This window comes from Ambystoma mexicanum, chromosome 2p, assembly GCF_040938575.1.
Source record: "Ambystoma mexicanum isolate Mex_15411 chromosome 2p, UKY_AmexF1_1, whole genome shotgun sequence".
NCBI classification, from domain to species: Eukaryota; Metazoa; Chordata; class Amphibia; order Caudata; family Ambystomatidae; genus Ambystoma; species Ambystoma mexicanum.
The window spans coordinates 801,205,487-801,225,574 of record NC_090923.1 but is presented as its reverse complement, the minus strand read 5'-3'; the positions used below and the strand labels follow the sequence as shown (position 1 = coordinate 801,225,574).

Here is a 20,088-nt window from a genome sequence, read left to right as displayed (position 1 = left end):
GGGTGGAGGGATAGTTGTAGTGTGGAGGAGAGAGTAATAGGATGGAGCAGTAACATCAAAGGATAGAGGTGAGGCTTGGAAGAAGCAAGACACATCAGAGAGACGGAGGAGGAAGACAAAGGGAGTTGGCAGAATAAGGTTGGTGATGTTGGAAGGATGAGAGTAGAAAGGAAGACCAGGTAGTGAGGGGTAGGTAGGCGCACAGAATGGATCATTCTGGACTAATGAGTCCTAAATGATGAAATACAAGTAAAGAGCGAAGAAAGTACATTAAAGCAGAGTGTAAACTCCCAAGGGGGAGAAAGATACCCAATCTCTGGGAGAAAGCAAGGAGAGCAGTACAGGGGCTGGGGACCCACACAGAGTTTACAACAGATGCGAGTACTGTGAGACACAAATACTCACTACAAAAATACCCATTTTCATGTTTTTACTCAAGCAATTATATGTGGGGGAGACCCCCACAACCCGCTTGCGTTCTCTTACTGAATTCCCCTTATCCCCCTCAACCCCCAACACACAATTTCTTCGCGGAAAAAAGATCCATTTTTGTCATCAGTATGTTTGCACTCCGTAAACGAGTGATAGCTCCCCAGGGACACGAGAACTAATAATCAAGAGAATAAGAATATTGAGTTGGCTAGTGGAAAGTCTGCACTGTCCCGGAGTGGGAAATCCTGAGGCAGTGAGGCAGGCTTCAACATAAAACATTGTTGGTCGAATACCCCACTGGATTAAAGAAATAAGAAATGGAAGGGTCAAAGTCTTAGTCACTTTGTCTTTTTGATGCAAGGAATTGAGAAAGATTTGGATTTTCTGTGTAAGCACTGTTGCAGTAATCCAGATGACGAGCCATGTCCTGGGAGGGACATTTATATGAACTTTGTCTGGGGCAGAGGGGGTAAGTTGACGGGCGTTGAAAAAGCTCAGGGTGAAGGCCTGTCTTTATTTTGTTTTCATCTAGTGGTAGGGTCAGGTAACTGGACAGGTTAGGACGGATGACTATGTTTTATTACTTGGACATTCTGACAAGCTGCGTAGTTTCAGTTTTTAGGAAGAGAATCCCCATTAAGCAATAGGGTGAGTGAGGCCTTTTTTTGTCATTTTAAAGAACTAAAGTTCATTCATGTCCTCTGTTCCGAGTCTTACTTTTGGTTCTCCACACCACCCACCACACTCCTTTCAGCACAGTCCTGCTCCCCCCCCCCTCACATAACATTTAAATGTCTCCAGGGCCCAAAATCAACATAAATTCAATTTAATATACCGCTTTTTCTTTAATGTACAGATGGATAAAGCAGCTCCCCATCCCAATCTTCCTCCATTTCTCTCTATCACAAACTACTCCCTTGTCTTTGTGCCATGTTTTCATATTCCAAAACAGCATGCCTTTTAGCCCTACTGAGTTCCTTACATAATTTGGATATAAGACCTTTACCCTCCTGGTTGTGAGAAGATACGTTTTTCAAAACTGGAAAGGGATCTAATCACATCAAGTCTCGATATTAAAACCAATGTTTGATCTGAGAGTGAAACATTTCCCTCTCTCCTACCCCAAAACCCTCCTTGCACTGATTAAGACTTAATTTCACCATTGAAAAATATCTGAAAAGCAAATTAAGGCACCCTTTCATAGCGCAGTACAAAATCATTCCTCTTGTATGCCGTGTGAAGTGAGAGTTACCATGTATAAGGTGTAACATGCCTGAGAGAGCTGAGCACTCCTAACCCTTAATCTATCCCATATTGTCATAGTGGTTTTTGTGGTAGGTAGCCCACAAGGTTTGTGGCGTTCCCCAGGGATCTAACCTATCCCCATGCTTCTTCAACATCTACATGGCTCCCTTGGCACATGTGATTACCAATTTCACTTCTAACTTCCAGTGCTACGCAGATGACGCGCAACTATCCTTCAGGCTACCCTCAGCTGTCTCCTCCTCCACGCTCATATCTGACTGTCCACTATTCAGTCGTGGTGTGCTGCAAATGACCTCTTCCTCAACACCACTAAGCCGAGATCGTTAGCATTGGGACCCCTGCTTTCCCACTTTAACTATGGCCGGTCTACCTTGGCACTGCGCCCGCGCCCACCTGCGAGGCTTAAAACCCTGGAGTCTTCTTCAACTCCACTCTCTCCTTCTCCTCCCACATTTCAGACAACTTTAAAAAGTAAATATCAGCTACACCTCAGAGGTACTCTAGCTTTTCTTACTTTCCCCCAGCGACTCACTGTCTCCAGAGCCCTGGTTCTCGCTAAGCTGGACTACTGCAACAGTCTCTTCCTCAACCTCCCTGCTTCTGCCCTGCGCCCTCTGCAACTCATCCAGAATAGAATCGTGAGACTTATCCTTCACTGGCTCACAGTGGTGGCAAGGATCACTTTCAAGACCCTCTGCATTGTCCACAAGGCTTTCTGGGGCCTGGGACCTGCATTGTTGCCTCCCTCACAAGCCCTCTGCTCATCTACCTCCAACCTTCTGCGAGTGAGCCGTTTTTCCAAGCAGAGATTTGGAGGGAGATCCTTATCCTCAGCAGTTGCCTCCCTTTGGAACATCCTCCCTACCGCTCTCCATCTTGAGCCTGATCTTCTTGAGTTCTGTAAAATCCTGAAGACCTTCCTCTTCTCCTCTTCCTTCTCTCTCCCTCTTCCCTGATAACCTAGCTCTCTGCTCCTTCCCACTCACCCTACTCTTCCCTACAGCTTTGCTAACTGGCCACCTAGTGTACCTCAGAGTCTCACAGGTCCCGGGCACCCCCGCCAGTCCTCTCTCACACTTGCCACAGGGTCCTACACCCCACCCACTCTTACTGCACTGGGAAATTACACTAGAGAGTGGCTCTCTCTGCACGTACCCCAGTCTCCACTGGCTGGTTGCACTTGGACCTCCCCCTCCCTTTGACCGGTGTTGCACTTGCACGTTCTGAATGCACTGCGCCTGAAGATCGTCTGTTCTCCCCTGTCTTCACCCCTGAATGCACTTGGTAAAAACTGCAGAATCGCTGTTCAGGCCCATTTGCTGTGTCTCAACTGTTAAATGTATTATATGGGGATTCTAGAACCTACAACTCCAGGGATGGCAGTTTGAAGGCTGATATCCTGTGCCCTGCACTTATCTCTCTATTGAATTCATTTGCAATAGCAGAAAAAAGCACTGAAACATCATAGCCATCAAAGAGACAGACTGGAGAAGAGATAGACTGCAAGAAAAGAGAAGATCAATTAATGGAACTTCTAATGAAAGTGACTTCTGACATTGTGGAAATCAAGACTACGCTATTTGCCTCAGAGCAAAGATATAACGAACTGTCTGGCAAGATTACCACTGTGGAGAGTCACCTAAGCACGATGAATGTGTATTCAAGAAAGATGGCTGAGCATAGAATTACAGGTTCACACAGAGAAATTGGCTATCAAGTGCTTTGAACAGGAACATTTTTCAAGAAGGAACAATGTTCGTGTAGCAGGGTTTCCAGAGAACATTGAGCAAGGTTGTCCCATGTACTTCTTGGAAAGAGAATTCATTAAAATGCTCAACTGCGATCTAAAAATCTCTCTAGAGGTAGAGAGAGCTCATAGATCTTTGGGACCAAAACCATCTCTTGGACAGAGGCCAAGACATTTTATTATAACATTTCTAAGATTCCCTGTGCGAGAACTGGTACTTAAAAGAGCCAGAGAAGTGGGCAATTTGGCATGGGGAGGTCATAAACTTGTGATTTTTGGCGATCTGAGTGGGATGTTGTGGAGAAAAGAAAAGCCTTTAACATGGCAAAGGAGAAAGCAAGGAACAAGCATTTAAAATATTACATGGTGAATCTACAAATGTTAAGATTGGTGCTAAATGAGTAAGTACACTCGATTACAGATCATCGTGGTGCAGAAGCGTTCCTTTCAGACTTGGAACATCTACCTATGGAGGAGGCACCTGTACAGAGAGGTGGATTAGCGACAAAAAATAAGATGATTTGCTTCAACAATCTGCAGAGAATTGTTTATTTTTTGCTTTTATCTTTATCTTTATTTTATTTTATTGGCATTATATCTTAATATTGTTAGAATGAATGTAAGATATATTGATGTTGCCGTTGAAACAGTTTTGAAAGTGTATTCATTTAAAATATAACAAGCGAGAAAATCTCATTGGAATAAGTGTATGAGGAAAGGACCTATTAGTTCTGTACACAACGTGATGACTCACTGCGCGACAGAGAAAGAAAATGGGAGGATTCATACAGAGTATGTGCTGACTTGAGGGAATACTGTATGTTGAGCGGTGTCCGTTGGAGTTTGTGTTCGGCGGATCATGGGGTTTCTGCATCCTGCCGTGCACTGTTTCTTAGTTATAAAGATATGCAGTGGTGGCGGAAGTGAGGTTACTTGAAGAAATTACGGTATCAATGTATCAAAAACATAGGTTGTGCGCTTCATCTGAACTGCGGGGGCCCCATGCAGTGGATGTGCTCCGTGACCACTGGACCCTGTTGTTGGGCCAGGTACACATTGATGAGTGCATGTTTACCCTGGTAAGTCCAGTGGGGGCTGCTGTGGCTGGTTTCCGCCATCGTGTTGCCTTCACTATATGGATCGGAACCATATGGTGAGTGTTGTCTAATTCCACTCTCTGCAGCCCATGATAGATATCTGTGCTGACTGGTCGTGACCACTTCTCCATTCATGTTATTATGCTTGTCAGATGTGCAAAGTGAAGGCTTTGAGCCTGGAAAGATGCCTGTTGTACTGACGATGTTTCTCCATAAGCTATACAACATCGTTTGAACATGCGGAATATAAGTGAGCGACCTAGATACGGTAATTGTTGTCATTCTAAGAAATAAATGAACAACACGCTTGAAATGTACAGTGAGTGTTGTGATGTGCACTTCAACCATAAGCGTGATATGCCAAATTAGATGACTATTGTTACTAAATAATATTTACTGGTATGAGTGTCAAGTGCATGTTATTGGGGAGTCGATATAGGCGAAATATGTTGCACATATATTGAATATATAGTAACTAGGGATTAATTGACCTGGGCTGCTTGTGGCAATCTTTTCAAAGGAAAATAGTGTATGTAGTACGTCATATTCAACTGTTTTATAAGTGAGGGGGATGCAAGTAAAGCACCTTATGAGTCGAGTGATGTGAATTAATTTGACAACTATAATCCTCTGGAAGACTTGAGGGGTTGTGAGGGTCGGAATGCCCTACAAGAATCAAATACGTTTGTGACAAAGGCCATTCACATTGAGGCTTTGCTTGCTGAGTCACACTTGTCACTTGTGACTTCCACTTCAGACATCAATAACCACAGGCTCCCATTGCATGGATGAAGTACTGAGTTTGATCTAATGAGGGAGAATGCAGTTGCAAAACTCTCTTAAAAGGGTTGTCTAGTTGTTGCAGCTCTTGGGAAATATATTGATCCTATAAAGGTCGGATCTCAAAACCGGAATCGTTAAGGTACCTTGGGGAAGTAGCGATAATGCAGGGAAAAAGGGGAAAACAAATTGTAATACGAGAGAAGGTAATTTCTTCTGTTTGTGGAATGTAATTTGGATGGGCAGTGATCTCTGGGGGATATGGTTTTGAATGTTGTGCATACTGAGAAAATTGGTACTCCGTGGAGGCTTGGAGACTTTCTTCAGGTTATAAGATTGTTGATGTACTGCTGTAGTTTGTGTCTTTTTGTTGTCTTATCTAATCAGTGTTTTGTTTTGTCTATTATTTAGCAGTCAAAATGATTCTGTTCTCTGTTTACTTTTTTGGCATGGGAGAAAATTTGAACTCCTAGCTATATTGCAACATTTACTACAGCCTCTGTACTCGCTTATGTTGATATTGCATGATGGATAAGGTTATGACTATGGGTTGTTTTTAACAAGAGCTTGTAGGGAAGGAGAACTGGTTAATGAGTTGAATAGGTGATGAGTGAGCTGACAATAATAACACGGAATGAAAAGGGTTTAAATTGCCTTGAACGAGGAGAAAGGTGATGGGGCGGTTATGGAGGGGGAAAGCAGATAGTGTTTTTACAAGAAACACATTTAACTGATAGGCAATTCTTGACTAACACTAGATATCAAATGTAATTATCCAATTGCTTCTCAACGAAATCAAGGGGCGTGTGCATTTTGTTTAGAAAAGGTTTGAAATTTAAGCTTGACAAAGTAATAATGGATGGAGAAGGTCGAATGATTTTCGCGGACATAATTTGCAGTGGGAGGACAATCGCATTGGGATGTGTGTATGGGCCGTGCTCATCAGGGGAGGTCTTTTATAGACGGGATTTCAAGACTGTTGCTCAAGATGGATGGAGACACAATTATTTTAGGAGGTGATTTTAACTGCATTCATAATTACAGATTAGACAGTTAGTTCATGTAGATGCGCAAATCTAGATACATGTAAGGAGTTTTTTTCTTGAGAAATTTGACCTGGTGGACATATGGAGAGTGATGCATCAGTCCATAATGGAATATGCATTCTTCTCTCCAGTCCATGACTCATTCTCCAGAATAGATTATATGTTGATCACCAAAAAATGAATAGGTAAGACCCTTCGTATGAGTATTAGAGAACGGGAAATTTCAGAACACGCACTGGTTGATCTTCATTTAAAGATTGATAGAGAGGTACCTTCTTTTCAAAGATGGCGCTTGAAAACTGGGATATTGGAGGAAAAAGATGTGGCAGAAGGGATTCTGTCACATATGGAAATATTCGTTGAGGAAAATGAAGGGTGACCAGAATCAAAAATAGTGTGGTACAGCTTCAAGGCCACGATGAGGGGAGAATTTATTAATAGAACTTCATATCTCAGGGAGAAATGTTTGGGTGAGTGAAAGCAATGGAAGCAAAACTGTCTCATCTACAGCAAAAATATGCATGATCAGGGAAAGCCAAAGATAGGCTAGAGATGGATCATGTCCAAGAAACCCTGGCAAATAAAACCAATTTCTTGGTAGAACGGGGTCTCTTTTTCACAAGGCAGAAATATTGGGAAGGTGGAGACAAGAGTGGGCGATTATTAGCTAATAAATTGACCGGGATAGGGGGAAGTCATTTATTCAGGGATTTGAGAATGAGCTTGGCCAACTGAGGAATGTTGAGATTTGTAAGTTTTTTAAAAGATTTTATGAGACATTGTATAGGGAGGAGGTATCTCTCTCTCAGCCTGATTTTGAGGAATTCTTTGAATGTATAGACCTCGCTAAACTAACGACGGAAGATGGTATGTCTCTAGAGGTTGAAATTGATGTGAGTGAAGTTTTGTTGGCGATTGAGCAACTCAATGTGGGGAAATCCCCAGAATTGGATGTCCTACCTGTAGAATTTTATCGAACATTTAGTGCATTTCTGGCTCATATTTTATGCAGGCTGCTTAATTCCTTGATAGAGAAGGGGGAGATGTGCCAATCGATGAGCGAGGCCATGATTACGCTTATCCCAAATTAAGGGAGATGCAATACAAAATTTGGCAATTACAGGCCAATATCCTTATTGAATGTAGATGTACACATATTTGCTAAAATAATTGCAAATAGATTAGAAAAATGTATTGGGAAAATAATCCATGAGACACAGGAAGGGTTTATGAAAAATAGATTTGGGTATGACAACATTAGAACGCTTATTGACACAATGAGTCTACATCAAAGTGACATTTTAAACACAGCATTTAGTAAATTGGGCCTTCTTGAGATTTACAATGGAAAAACATGTGATTTGGGACTAACTTTGTTGGGGCGGTCAATTGCCTTCAGAGTTCAGCGAAAACACATTTTTGGGGTAATAATGAGTAGTCTGATGCATTTCATCTAACAAGAGGGACAAAGTTAGGCTGCCCCTCATCGCTATTCCTATTTAATATTGCTTTGGAGCTGTTGATTACTTTTATATGTAAAGAGCAGGGAATTAGGGGTTTGAGGTCAAAGAATTTAAAGTGCTCTCTTGTGCAGATGAAATGGTGGTGATCCTTTCTAACCTTGAGGGAGGTATTGTGGCACTGAAAGAAGCTTTTGAAAGAGTGGGAAAGTTATCGGGGCACAAGGTTAACTGGGATAAGACAGAAGTGTTTCCGCTTTCTCTGACCTGCAGAAGAGATTTTTCTGATTGGGCCTGTAAATGGTCTGAGGCACATGTAAAATATTTAGGGGTCAGTCTGATTAAAGATATAAGGAGGATGGTAGAATTTAGTGTGAAATAATAGATGGAAATTCTAAAAAGAGAGATTAGGAAATGGGAACAACTGGATCTGGGGATTTGGACAAAGGTCAACGCAATTATATCTTTTCAAAGTCCTCTGGGGTGAGAAGAAAGACTGAAGATTCTGAGATTCATTCCATTCTGTTACATAACGTTAAAGAGGGAGGGGGGTTGGGATACCCAGATATGGAGAAATATTATAGAGGGTTCATAAAGCAGCCCTCTATATGACACCAGAGAATGAATGCCAGCCAGCTTAGTTGACAATATAAAGGGATAGATTCCCTCAATATCAGTTGGATATTATTTATTCAGTAGAGAAATTGGCAAAAGGAGCAGGTAAATTACCTTCCATTACTGCGACTAGGGAATTGATGGTATATGGTGGTTGATACATTTTAATGGTAATATATATCTAAATTATAAGGCATCTATTTAGCTCAATCCTTGTCTAAAGATTGCAAACAAGACCTTAACTTGGCAAAGCTGGCTTTCGAAAAAAGGGATTTTAAACATAGGGGATATAATACGTGATGGGCGAATTCTAACATTTGAGAAGCTACAAGGGACTTTTCATTTAGCTAATAGAGAGAGGAATAGGTTCAGAGAGCTGGAATCTCTTTTGAGTCCGAGACCAAGTATGGTGTCTATGCCATTGGAGAAAGAACCAGCAGGATGTGCTATTTTTCGCACGTTATCCACGCACCTAAATCCTATGCCAAAGAGTAGTTTTGCTCCTGAATCCTAGAAGCAAATTCTGGGCAAATGGGAGGTAGAACTGCTGTGTAAAATTACAGAAGGGGAATGGGGACGAATGTGGTGGGTGGGTTATAAGAGTTAAGAATTATCCATCAAAAAATCTTAGGACGGCTATATTGGACACCAGTGCGTATTTGTAAGTTGTGGCTGATTGACGACGATATATGTTGGGGATGTGGAAAGGAAAAGGGGACACTTATTCATATGTTATGCTACTGCTCCGAACACTGAAATTCTGTAGTGAGATATTGGATAGATCAGATGTGATTTTATCAATACGCTTCCCAAGGGCACCATTGCAAGTATTGACGCTATCAGATAGCGGGTAGTGTGAACTGCTCAGCAATTTGGGCATTGGATTGACAAAGTGCTCATAATAGCCGCAAAGCAAGTGTTGAAAGTGTGGAAGACAAGGAAAAAGCTGAAAATTGAGAGCTGGATTAATGATTCATGATATGTTTCAGAGACAGGGTAGGGAGGAAAAATACTTGAGCCTTTGGACACCTTTTAATGACTTGTATGGTAGTTGAACATGGGCTGATTTATAAGTATTTTCAACCATATGGAGTTTGCGAGAAATGGGACTTTTCGCCTTTTATTTATTTTGTCTTTGTGGCTGGCTGAATGTTTGTTCTGTGTTACTGTCTAGTGTATATGTAGGTTTTGTTACTGAACTGGAATTGTCTAGGAAGGAATCATTTTGTCCTGATGGAAAGAATTTATAATTGATTCAGCAGGGTTAAGGTTGATTTAATAGTTACTTATGTAGTGATGTATAGAATGTTTATTATATTGTTCAGACAATTCACAGTTGTATTCTTCTACATATTAACTTGAAAACATTAAATAAAGATGTTAAAAATATACATATATTTTAAATGTATTATATGCACCCACTCTGTCTGTGCAGACTATTATTGTCTCCGAATTTCAAGGGCTCTGAGCGACCGCGTTTTTTTTCCCCATGTTCCCACTCTCCTTGAACGCTTTGAAACACTTGCTTGTGTATGTGCGCTTTATAAATAAGCATTACCATTACCAACAATACCACATGGCGCAATGGTCTCCCTACGGCAGCCTTTTCTAAGAATTTCCAGTGCTTGGTGAAATGTATGTTGAGTCGCTTCCACAACTCATAAATGTATTTATGTATTATTTGTATTGCACCAAATGGCAAGCCCGGAGGCATCAGGGCAGAAATGGGTGTCATAGTACATTATAATGTTAGGACATAAGCCACTGCGTGCTTTAAAATGGGACGACATTAACACCTCTGATAAATACAGTTTAAATGAATAGCCTATTCCTACTTGATAGTGACCTTCTTTTGGATTGCACCATTTCATTGACTAGATAGAACAAAAGGTACATTTAGTGTATACCAAACAAGCACGCAGGCCAGTATGTTTGAAAAAGTAAATGTTTTTGAGAGCTAAAAATGTGTAACATGAATGGGTCTTAACAACCCTCATCCTCCTGCCCTGTAGAATCAAAAAAGAGGAGAAATGAGGATGCCGTGGTGCTGCACCTGTATAGATAGATGCCCAGTATAATGCACATATTGTTGCAATCCGAGTCTGCAAACTTTGGCTCTACAAATATTTTGGACTACAACTGCTATCAGCCCCAGCCAGCATTGTCAATGTTTGAGGGGGTTAGAGTAGTTGTAGTTGAAAATATCAGGAAAGTTGCAGGCTGCAGACTCTAATACAAAAGCCAATCTTGGCTATTCCAATGCTTGTTGATGATTTTTTAACCGTGTAAATGGAATCAGAAAATAATAGTGCAGAAAAAAAACATTGCATGCTGTGTTACAGTTCTAAGTGATGTCACTTTGTATGATAGTGCTTTCTGGTGTTTGTGACTATAGATTAATGCTAATCTATGCTTCATCCTCTTCCTTTAGTGGTGAGAGCGTTCTCCTCCGGTGGCTGGAGGCCTGCAGAGGATTACCCCTTTTTAAAATGTATTTTTGTGCTAATGTTTCAATGTCTTCAAACAATTAAAATACTAAAAATCAAAAAGACAGACAGAATATAGCTCTGTACAATTACTGTAACATTTCATTGTTATGGCTTGTTTGTCTGAAAGTTGTGTCTGCTGCATTGCCAGGTAGGGATAGTCTCTCCATGTATCGAGATCCCCTGGGATGGCTTGAAGAAATATCGCAAGCTATCAAAGAGCACAGGTTTGGTAACCGGGGAACATGGGTGTTGTAACACTGCTTTGTGTGTCAGGTCCTCCACATTCGGGAAGACGCACAGTGGAAACAAGTTGTCAGTAGAACCAAGGTGCTTGTTATGGGTTCTGCGGATTCCACACATGTAACTCCTTTGATGTAGTGCATGAACCAGCAACAGTAGCAATGTAGTTGCTATCTTTGCTACTACAGAAGAACTGTCCACATTCTGCCTTCCAACATGGGGATGTTGAGTCTAGCTGAGGCACGCTTTAAGGTTCTTTCAGACAGGGTGTGGGAGGAACTGGATCCTTGCGAGTGGTTTGTGACTGTCCAGTGTCCTATGCTGGGGACCAGGGTAAGGTGACGGGGATCTTCTCCATACCAGCCCGGGCCAACAGTCCACTGGCTGAGGGTGGCACCTTGCCCCTGTGTCACCTTGCTTGTGGTCCCCAGAGTGAGGCAGTCAGGCAGAGGTCCTCCTCACATTGTCCTTGCTAGACTTTTCCCCTCAGCATCCAAACCGCAAGAGTAATTGCATAATGCATTGGTCCTGACTCTAGTCTGCTTATTTTAATTCTATAGTTCTGTCATAAATGTTATAAGAGTGAAGCCTGCCGGAGCCCAGATGGGCTTTAACCAAAAATACCCATAACTTGCAGTTCACGCCTAGCCACCATACCGTGGAGAGAGTGAAGAGTTGCAGTTACTTTCTATTAAGGAATATTGGTGATAGGAAAATAAGTAATCAGGCAATGGTTGCTCAACAATAAAATGGGTCTCGGATCTGGGAAAAGGGTACATTGTGCCGTGGCCGATATCCACTTATTGAAGGTTGGTACTATACTTATTAAGGTGATGTGATCATGGGAAACTAGATTAATCATCACCATTGCTTAAGTGATGCAAGTTGCCCTCTAGACAAATAACATATGTTTGTTTCTCAGTTCATTACATTTTCTCGACCTTGACAGGGTCGACGGTTGATTGGACAAGACTGGATTCAAACCTGCGACCATGAGTTCACACACAGATGACTGTAGTGGATGCATTAGTTTATCAAGCCACAGATCCGGATCATATTTTAGTCCTGATTCATCAAATGAGTGTTTTTTAAACGACCCTTTTCAGAGAAGAATGAAATGTGCATATAGAATATAGTACTTCAACTATCAATATGCTATCTGAAGTAAAAGCTGGTGCAAATGGAACCAAACTACCCATAAGACCTATGTCATAAACATTTTATTGGTCACTACCATGCACCCTCCCTAAGGAAATTCATATTCGAGAAAGGTAACGCTGCGTGCAGTTTGCCTAGCATGCTTCTAGTGGTCTTCAAGTGCTCCCAGTGGACCAGCTATACGTTTAGCATGTCCTCCTTGACTTTTGATTATTATGGACCATGGACAGCTTCTGGAGTTCTGACAGTTTCATTAGCTGGACTCAAAGGCCTTGGTTGATTTACTCATTCTTCAAGCCTAACTTCAAAAGTAGTAATATTCGTAAACAGACTCCTACAAGTGAACCTTTTTTAATCTGTAATTTACTGAGGAACACATTTGAATCCCATTTGTTGGTTGTTCAGTTAGATTTGTTTTGAGCAGTCCTCCATCTCATTGAGGGTTTTCTATGAAGAGTAGCCATATTTTATTTTCTCCATACGTCTTGGATGCTTAGGTTGCTTCTAGTAGTCTGGCTCGTCTTTTCTGCAATTCATTATTTTCACCATTTCTTGGCTATGCTTTAAGCCCCTACCTAATTATGTTGGACACTTCACAATATGTATAATGAGGAAAACATATTTGCTGATTTTTTTAATCCTTTTATTATACTAGTTAGTCCAGTTATTAGTAAAATAGCAGGAACTAACCACGCCTCTGCAAAAAGAAAGACTGGAAAAGTTCGGAAACCATGACGTGTTTCATTGCCACTTTGTGTTTTTATGGTGTTAACATGTTTCGTGGTGTTGACTCTTACTGTTGAGTGACAGAAAAGGGCTATCCTATTCAGTGCACCAGTTCTAGTTCAGAAGGAAAGGTTAGTCCGATAGCAGATTCATTGCAGCATTCACAAACCTTCCTGTTGATGGCCAAGTGAATCCTATGATTGTGCTGCAGCGAAATGATCTGTAATTGGCTGGTTTGTTTTTGGGATGAAGTACTGTACATTGAGCAAAACCTCTGCCGAGCATCCTCTACTGGTCCAATACCAAATGATTTGTGGGTTATCCCTAAGATAATGGTAATAGAGTCAGGTGAGCTCTAAAATGAGTCTTATTCTGTACTGACAGACTTTTTTCTGTTTACCCAACGTTAGTTGCTCAAAGTGGATGTTGCTTCACTTGACTGCCCTTTGGTAACACGTCACTGCAGGCTAAGTAATTTCTCATGGCTGTCATATGCATGTGTCAAGTGCTATTTAGACTCCAGTGTAAGAGTGGAGTGAATGGATTCACATGCTTTGAACATTTCCTGTTGTCATGCTTGAAATCCTCCGTTGCAGTTTTATATTGGCATAGACCGTAAGCACCCAATGTGTTTACCTAATGATGTGGATATGGGATTTACTAGGGTGGGTAAACTTGTCCTTTTCATATCATCGTAAAGACTGAGGAGGAGATTTGCAAATTTGTAGTCTAACTTGTATGCGCCAATCGTGAACACAAGTGAAAAAGCAGCAAACATTTTGCCTGTGTGCTGTTCCTCCAAATAAATGCTGCATGTGCTTATCCCGTTGCCCGTGCAATGTTTGTACACCCCCACAAATATGACCAGGCACTCGACCTACTGCTTATTATCATCAATGCCTCCTTCACTTCCATCTTTTATGAAACATTAAAGAAGCCCTTCCCTTACTGAAGAAATCTAGGCTTGACCCAGAATATGTGGCAAACTATTACACCATCCCTTCATCAAAAAGATCATAAAAAAAAAGAAAAGTAGTGACAAGTCAGTTTTATAAATAGATAACCAAATACAGCCCTATTGAGCTATCAATCTCAGTTCCTGCCAAGATGCAGCATCAAGATCGCGACCCTGCAGGCCTACACAAATGCCATCAGCATTGATACAATGTGATTATAATGCTGGGATAACATCGAAATGGATATATAACGAAACTTGAATAACGTTTCAAAAAAATTACGAGTTACCTTTTTCATCGAGCCTAATCTCTACGTGCAGTTTGTATCTATAGTATGAGAGTGCCATCTAGTGGCGCTTTCACTAATTTGATCCCAGATTTATGGTTGCTTAATGACATTTCACGAACCTTAATTACATTCTACCTACACTTTTCCCATAATACATTTTAAGGGGGATTACCCCTGTGACGCCCTTGTACCCGTGAACACTTTTTTCCCCTCCCATGTATACTATTTTTAACGAAAATCTAATTATACTTTTTTTTTTACAACCAAAACTCACACCTGTAATTGAACGTAACACCTGCATTTCATTTCGACATTCATATCTCGACAGAGTCGGACTGGGGCATAAAATTGTCTCGTGCACCAACAAAAAAGTGGCCCACAGTTGCAAATGGGAATTCCTTTTGTGACGCTCTTTGAATAGTACACAAGGGGGAGGTTTTTGATAAAATGTGATGCAAATTGTACATTTTAAAGAATATTTATTCAGCAACAGTGGCCAAAACTATTAGCCACATAGTGAAGTAACTCGACAAACTGGCCCACATTGGCCAAAAAAGTGCCCCACTTTGACCCAAAAAACTGTCCCACACAAGCATTTTGCATTTTTGGTTCAGCCATGGGCCCATTGCCCTATAAGCCAGTCCGAGCCTGTATCTCCATTAGATATTTTTTGCCTCTTTATTAATCAAAAAAATGCTCCGGCGAGGAGGTAAAATAGGTGCCGTTGGCACCCCATTGTCATTGAATGAGCCCAGCGCCGCGGGTTCATTCAATGACAATGTGGCGCCTGCCACACCTTCTGCCACCACGCCAGCTCGGGGGAGCGCTTGAAAGACTCTGCGGAGCTGGCATGGTGGGGGGCTAATGGCGTCTTTTCTTGTGAAAATTGTCCACGGTGGAGGGGCGCATTTAAATGCAACCACCGCCGCAGGCACCTTTTACAGTAAAAGGCCGCCTGCTGCACCTTGTCCCACAACGCCAGCTCAGGGGAGCTCTTGAAAGACTCCCCCGAGCTGGCGTGGAAGGGGCAAAAGGCGCCCTGGGGGGCGTGGCGCCCCAGGCGGTCGACCAGCTCGCCCCCCCCCCCCAAGGCCGGCTCTGCTAACAGTGTAATTAGCCGATGCGTGGGGTTGGTGTCAGTATTCTACAGTAATTTACATTCTTCTGTGACAGTCATGGTCACAACCCTGCAAAGGTGTGATGGGGACCTCTCCCAGAAGAGAGGTAAGGGAGGTGGGGCGTCTAGTCCCTACTCCCCTGCATGGGCTGTGTATGGCTGATGGCACCACTGTCACTTCTACAATGCCCGTCAGCCTCTTTCTGGCCAGAGCTCTCTTTTCTATTCCATAACTGTAACTCCTAGAATGACGTTGGCGCATCAAAATCAGACATGGAATGGGCTTGGATTTTTTCTGCCTAACAGAGATTACAAACCCAACATGTAACCTAGCAACCCTAGACTGACCCCAGGGGAATGGTGGGGAGCAACACAACTAATGGGAAGGGACTGCAGGGGACCAGAAGACACAGAAATCATTTCCAAACCAAATTGGAAGTAAAACTCACCAACACCCAAACCCCCAAGGAAACCTTGCAACCTGAACACATGGCTGCAACTCTTCCAATGTAGATTGAAAAGGGGTGGGGCTAAGCCATTTTGAATCCTTCCAGGCTTATGTGAGCCAGATATTGGCCAGGGGGACCAATGAAAACACGCAGGAGTGTTGGAAGAGGGAAGGCTGGGTTATAAAAGCCCAACCAGCATAGAGGTGATTAAAACGTGTTGGTGTGAGATAAGGTGGAGCATTGGTGGATTAAGAGACTAGGCGGAGGAGGGACGGTGGAGTGCAGAGGAGACTTTGGCAGTGTTTTCTGAGAGTGCAGGCAAGGTATTGTGTGTGAGAGGAAGTGGTACCAGTTGTGTTGAGTGTAATGGGGAGGGGATCTGAAAAATAGAGATGATTGGGGAGAAATTGTGGGGGGATCAGAGAGAGAGTGTGAAATAGTGTGTGGTAGGGTGTGGAGGGCAATTTGGTAGTGGGAATAGTAGTGATGGCAGAGTGAAGCAGGGGCATGGTTGGAAGAGATCGGCAGTGAGTGGATAAAAGTAGGACACGGGCCTAGATAGAGCACTGAGAGAAGGAGAATGTGCAATGTAGGAGGAGAGCAGCAGAGCTAGAAATTGGGAAGAGTGTAAAGATATACAAGGGAAGAGAGTGGAGCTATATGGTGGGAGACGCGCAGAAAGGAAGACTGAGAAAGAAGGTTAAATGGAGAAACCACAGTGAAATATCTCTGCTGACAAAAGGGAGAGGATCATTTAGAAATTCCCCGATTGAGTGAGATAATGAAGGATAGAGCGTTGAGGTTTCACTCCCAGATTAGACAGTGGGCATTACCATACTTGAGAATACATTGGTGAAATTCTGGAGGGTAGCTTGAGGTAGCACAAGGAGAGGTGCAGAGAGCAGTAGGTAAGCCCTTAGTTTCAGACATCCCAGCCTTCCCAAACCATTCCTTTGACATTTGAAGCACAGTAAGAAACATTTTTGGATTCTTGAAGCCAACTGCGACACCTCTTTTATAGACAGCATCTTGCCCAGATGGGCAATAACCAATCCCGATTCCCCCATTGCCCACTCAAGGGTCCATACTATCCCTAGTAAGTTTCAACCTTTGTATGGAATTTCTGAATGAAGTCCTCACTAACCTTAACATCAAGGTCCTCCAATATGCTGACCACAAGGTTAATTCCATCACCTATCACTTGTTCATGCGTAGATGTTAAGCCACTACCTGAAACTGAAACCCCCAAAGATAGAATTCATCCTCCTCAGGGGCTCTACCCAAAATACCCAAATCCAGTCTAGAACTAGTTAACTGAAATTAAACTAGATGGCTCGTCAACTTTCATCCAACCCTAAATCCCTCTAACTCATAAGCAACATTAACCATTCTTTCAGTGCCCACATCGCAACAAAAACGCAGTCAGCCTGTTGACAGTTCTCTTGGAAAATCAAGCCCTTCATCCTAATCACAACAACCATCTAGCCCCTGGCCCTTTTACAGCAACGCTCCCCTCGCTGTGTACCAAACGTATTCATTACCCCTCTAAAAGCTGTCCAGCATGCTGCAGCCAGTCGAATACACAAAACTGAAGAAAAACGACCACATCACCCCAACTTCAGGAGACCTAAAAGTGTTACTCTTCCAATCTTGCAACAACGTCTGGAAAAACACTCCATGTCCAGGGGCCTCCAAGGCCTTAGAAGCCACAACTTTGCAGAGATGCAAGAAAGAGAGAACCAGAAAACAATCCTCCTGCTATGGTACCCAAACTCTGGAATAATATATAGATACACATCTGATTGGCCCCCTCCCTCAGCCTCATCAGAAAACCCAGCCTTTCAAGGAATTTGATCCCCCTGATTGCAACTATTTCGCCTCACCGCCTTTCCCCCCCTCTCTTCTTGTCATTCATGCTGTACCAACCTCCTTATTTGAACAGTGGTATGCTGCTTTCTAGGTAGGTTCACTTTATAGAATTCCCTTACATATGTTCAATATGTAGAAAGGAGCATATTGCAGGAATTGCTACCACATCTTCAATGCACCAGTTTCTTTGTGCCTAATCTCCCCGCCAGTAGACCAGATCTGGGAAAACGTGGTTGTTTGGTATGATTGATTCTATTTTTCTATTACATTTTCACCTTTGGAACAGGTAGAAACATACACATTTCTTTGACAGTGATGGGTCCTTGTCACTGCCAATATTGGGCATGATATGTGATGGGGCCAGCGACCTACACATGGCATATGCTCTTCTTGCAGACCCATGAATTTGGGCTAGTCCCTCTTTCTGCACACATGTGCCCTCTGTGAATCAGGGAACTTTAATTCAGAGAGTTGTGGCCGCTAATGTGGACACGTTTTGTGTCCAGCGTTCTGCGGCAACAACCTTCTGTGAATTAGGCCCAGAGTTCCTCCATGTGGTTAAAGGTGGGGTGAAACCTTACATTACACTCCTTTTTATTTTGCCATATCAAATCTTGTGAAAGAAAATGTTCTTAGGTTTTTGTAGGGAAGTTGACAGTTTTTTTAATGCTGGTTTTGGGGACACATTTTGCCCATAAGCTTTCAAATCGGGGGTGGGGGGGTGAGGCTAGTCCTTTGATCTGTTCTTCACGTAAACGTAGAAGTTCACCTCAGTACTGCCGCCACAAGAGCCCTAGTATTAGCATTATGCAAATAAACCAGTTTCCTAAATATACGTGGGACAACTTCCTAAAATAGATTGACAAAACGTGTGGGTAGAATGAATACTGGTCTCACCGGATCATATTATTTCCAGGTTTAGATACATTCAATTAATTTAAGTTTGAAATCACCATTACTCAGAACTTGTGTGATATCTTTTTCTTTTCTGAAACTTGCCTTTTTTTCTCTGCAGATGGCTTTTAGGATTGAATGTCTCTGTACGTCCCTGGGCCTCCTTATGCATCAGTTTAATTTAGTCTGGTTTCTTTTGTTAGCCAGCTATTGTCCCTACGATTAAAGAATATTCTTTCATTTGTACAGTGAGGTTTTAGTGACCCAAAATTCTTCCATTATGTGTTCTCCTAACCTCGATTTTTACAAAATGTTCCCATATCCAACCTTCTTTCACAGTGTGCCTACCTGCATTGCTCCTCACATCCCACTAAACTTGCTTAATAAAACGTAACTACTGCACTACAGTCAAATGAAGCAAATACCGGTATATCTGTAAAGAAGCGGTTAGAAATAATGTTGATGTTACTCCTTTTTATTCAGGGGATGGTCGGAGTCTTTTGAAACGCAAACACTGGAATACAAAGAGCCTGAGAGCCTTCCCGCAGGATGTAGGCCATCTTTCAAAAACAACAATGCCAGGCAATGGAGCAGCCCTGCTACATACAGTACAAGCCAATCGCAAACCACAGGCCACGCACAGTCTCTGACCCGCCCTCCTAAGCAGCCACCGGTGGTACCATATCGGGAGTCTCAGTCATTACATAGCAGAAGGTAAAGAGATGCAGAAACTGTTCAATGGGAGCTACACAACTGTAATGGATCCCTGTCTGTGTTTGTTTTTTGAGAGGATTAAGGGAACAGGGTGAATGAGACGACAAATCTGAAAATGAATAGGTTCTTGGATCATGGACATTCCTTGAATTCATGACCATTCGGAAATCTGTTCCAAGAACTTTCCTACAGCTCGAACTGTTTCAAAAAGTACATTTCCATATAATACTCTTCTTTCAAACACACTTATTTTATATTTTTAAACTTTCTGTTACCTCTTTTCTTTTCCTTTATTTTAATTCATGTTCTCCTGTTTCCTCCCTCAGCTGTTTCCTCAGAGGCTGCATCATTAGGAGATGTGTTCTAACATGGAGGCCTCATTTTAGGACACAAAGCCCACAAATATTCTGTCGATATGCCACACCCAGCGTACACCGAGGTGCATGCTATAGGCAAATGGTCTTATTAAAGGTTTGGTAGTGTGGGGATAAAATTATGGTAAAATGGCAGTAACAGAATTGCTGCTACTGTACTGCCATTTTCTCACACTGCCCAATTCCAAGCTTGGGGGTGAAGTGGAGGATTTATTTACAGCCATATGGCTGGAGGAGAATCATCCACTTCACCTCCAAAAAATGGTTGTATTTATTTCTGTGGAATTACCAGCAAATACGATGATATCCTTGTTGAGTGCTATGGACCCTGAAAATGGGGAATAACAATGCTGCTATCCCACTAGTAATC

General features: G+C 42.3%; 1 protein-coding gene across 5 annotated transcripts in view; it reads left to right on the top strand.

Moving 5' to 3' along the window:
* Nucleotides 1-20,088, top strand: part of SIPA1L3 (signal induced proliferation associated 1 like 3) — a 1,632,279-nt gene that overhangs the window by 1,123,612 nt on the left and 488,579 nt on the right. For 3 of the 5 annotated variants that reach the window (XM_069644474.1, XM_069644473.1, XM_069644472.1), the window contains exon 11: nucleotides 19,114-19,344. The exons of the other annotated variants lie outside the window; for them this stretch is intronic. In XM_069644474.1, the coding sequence (XP_069500575.1) occupies nucleotides 19,114-19,344 (231 nt within the window). The remainder of the gene's footprint in view (nucleotides 1-19,113; nucleotides 19,345-20,088) is intronic. 5 annotated transcript variants of the gene reach the window in all.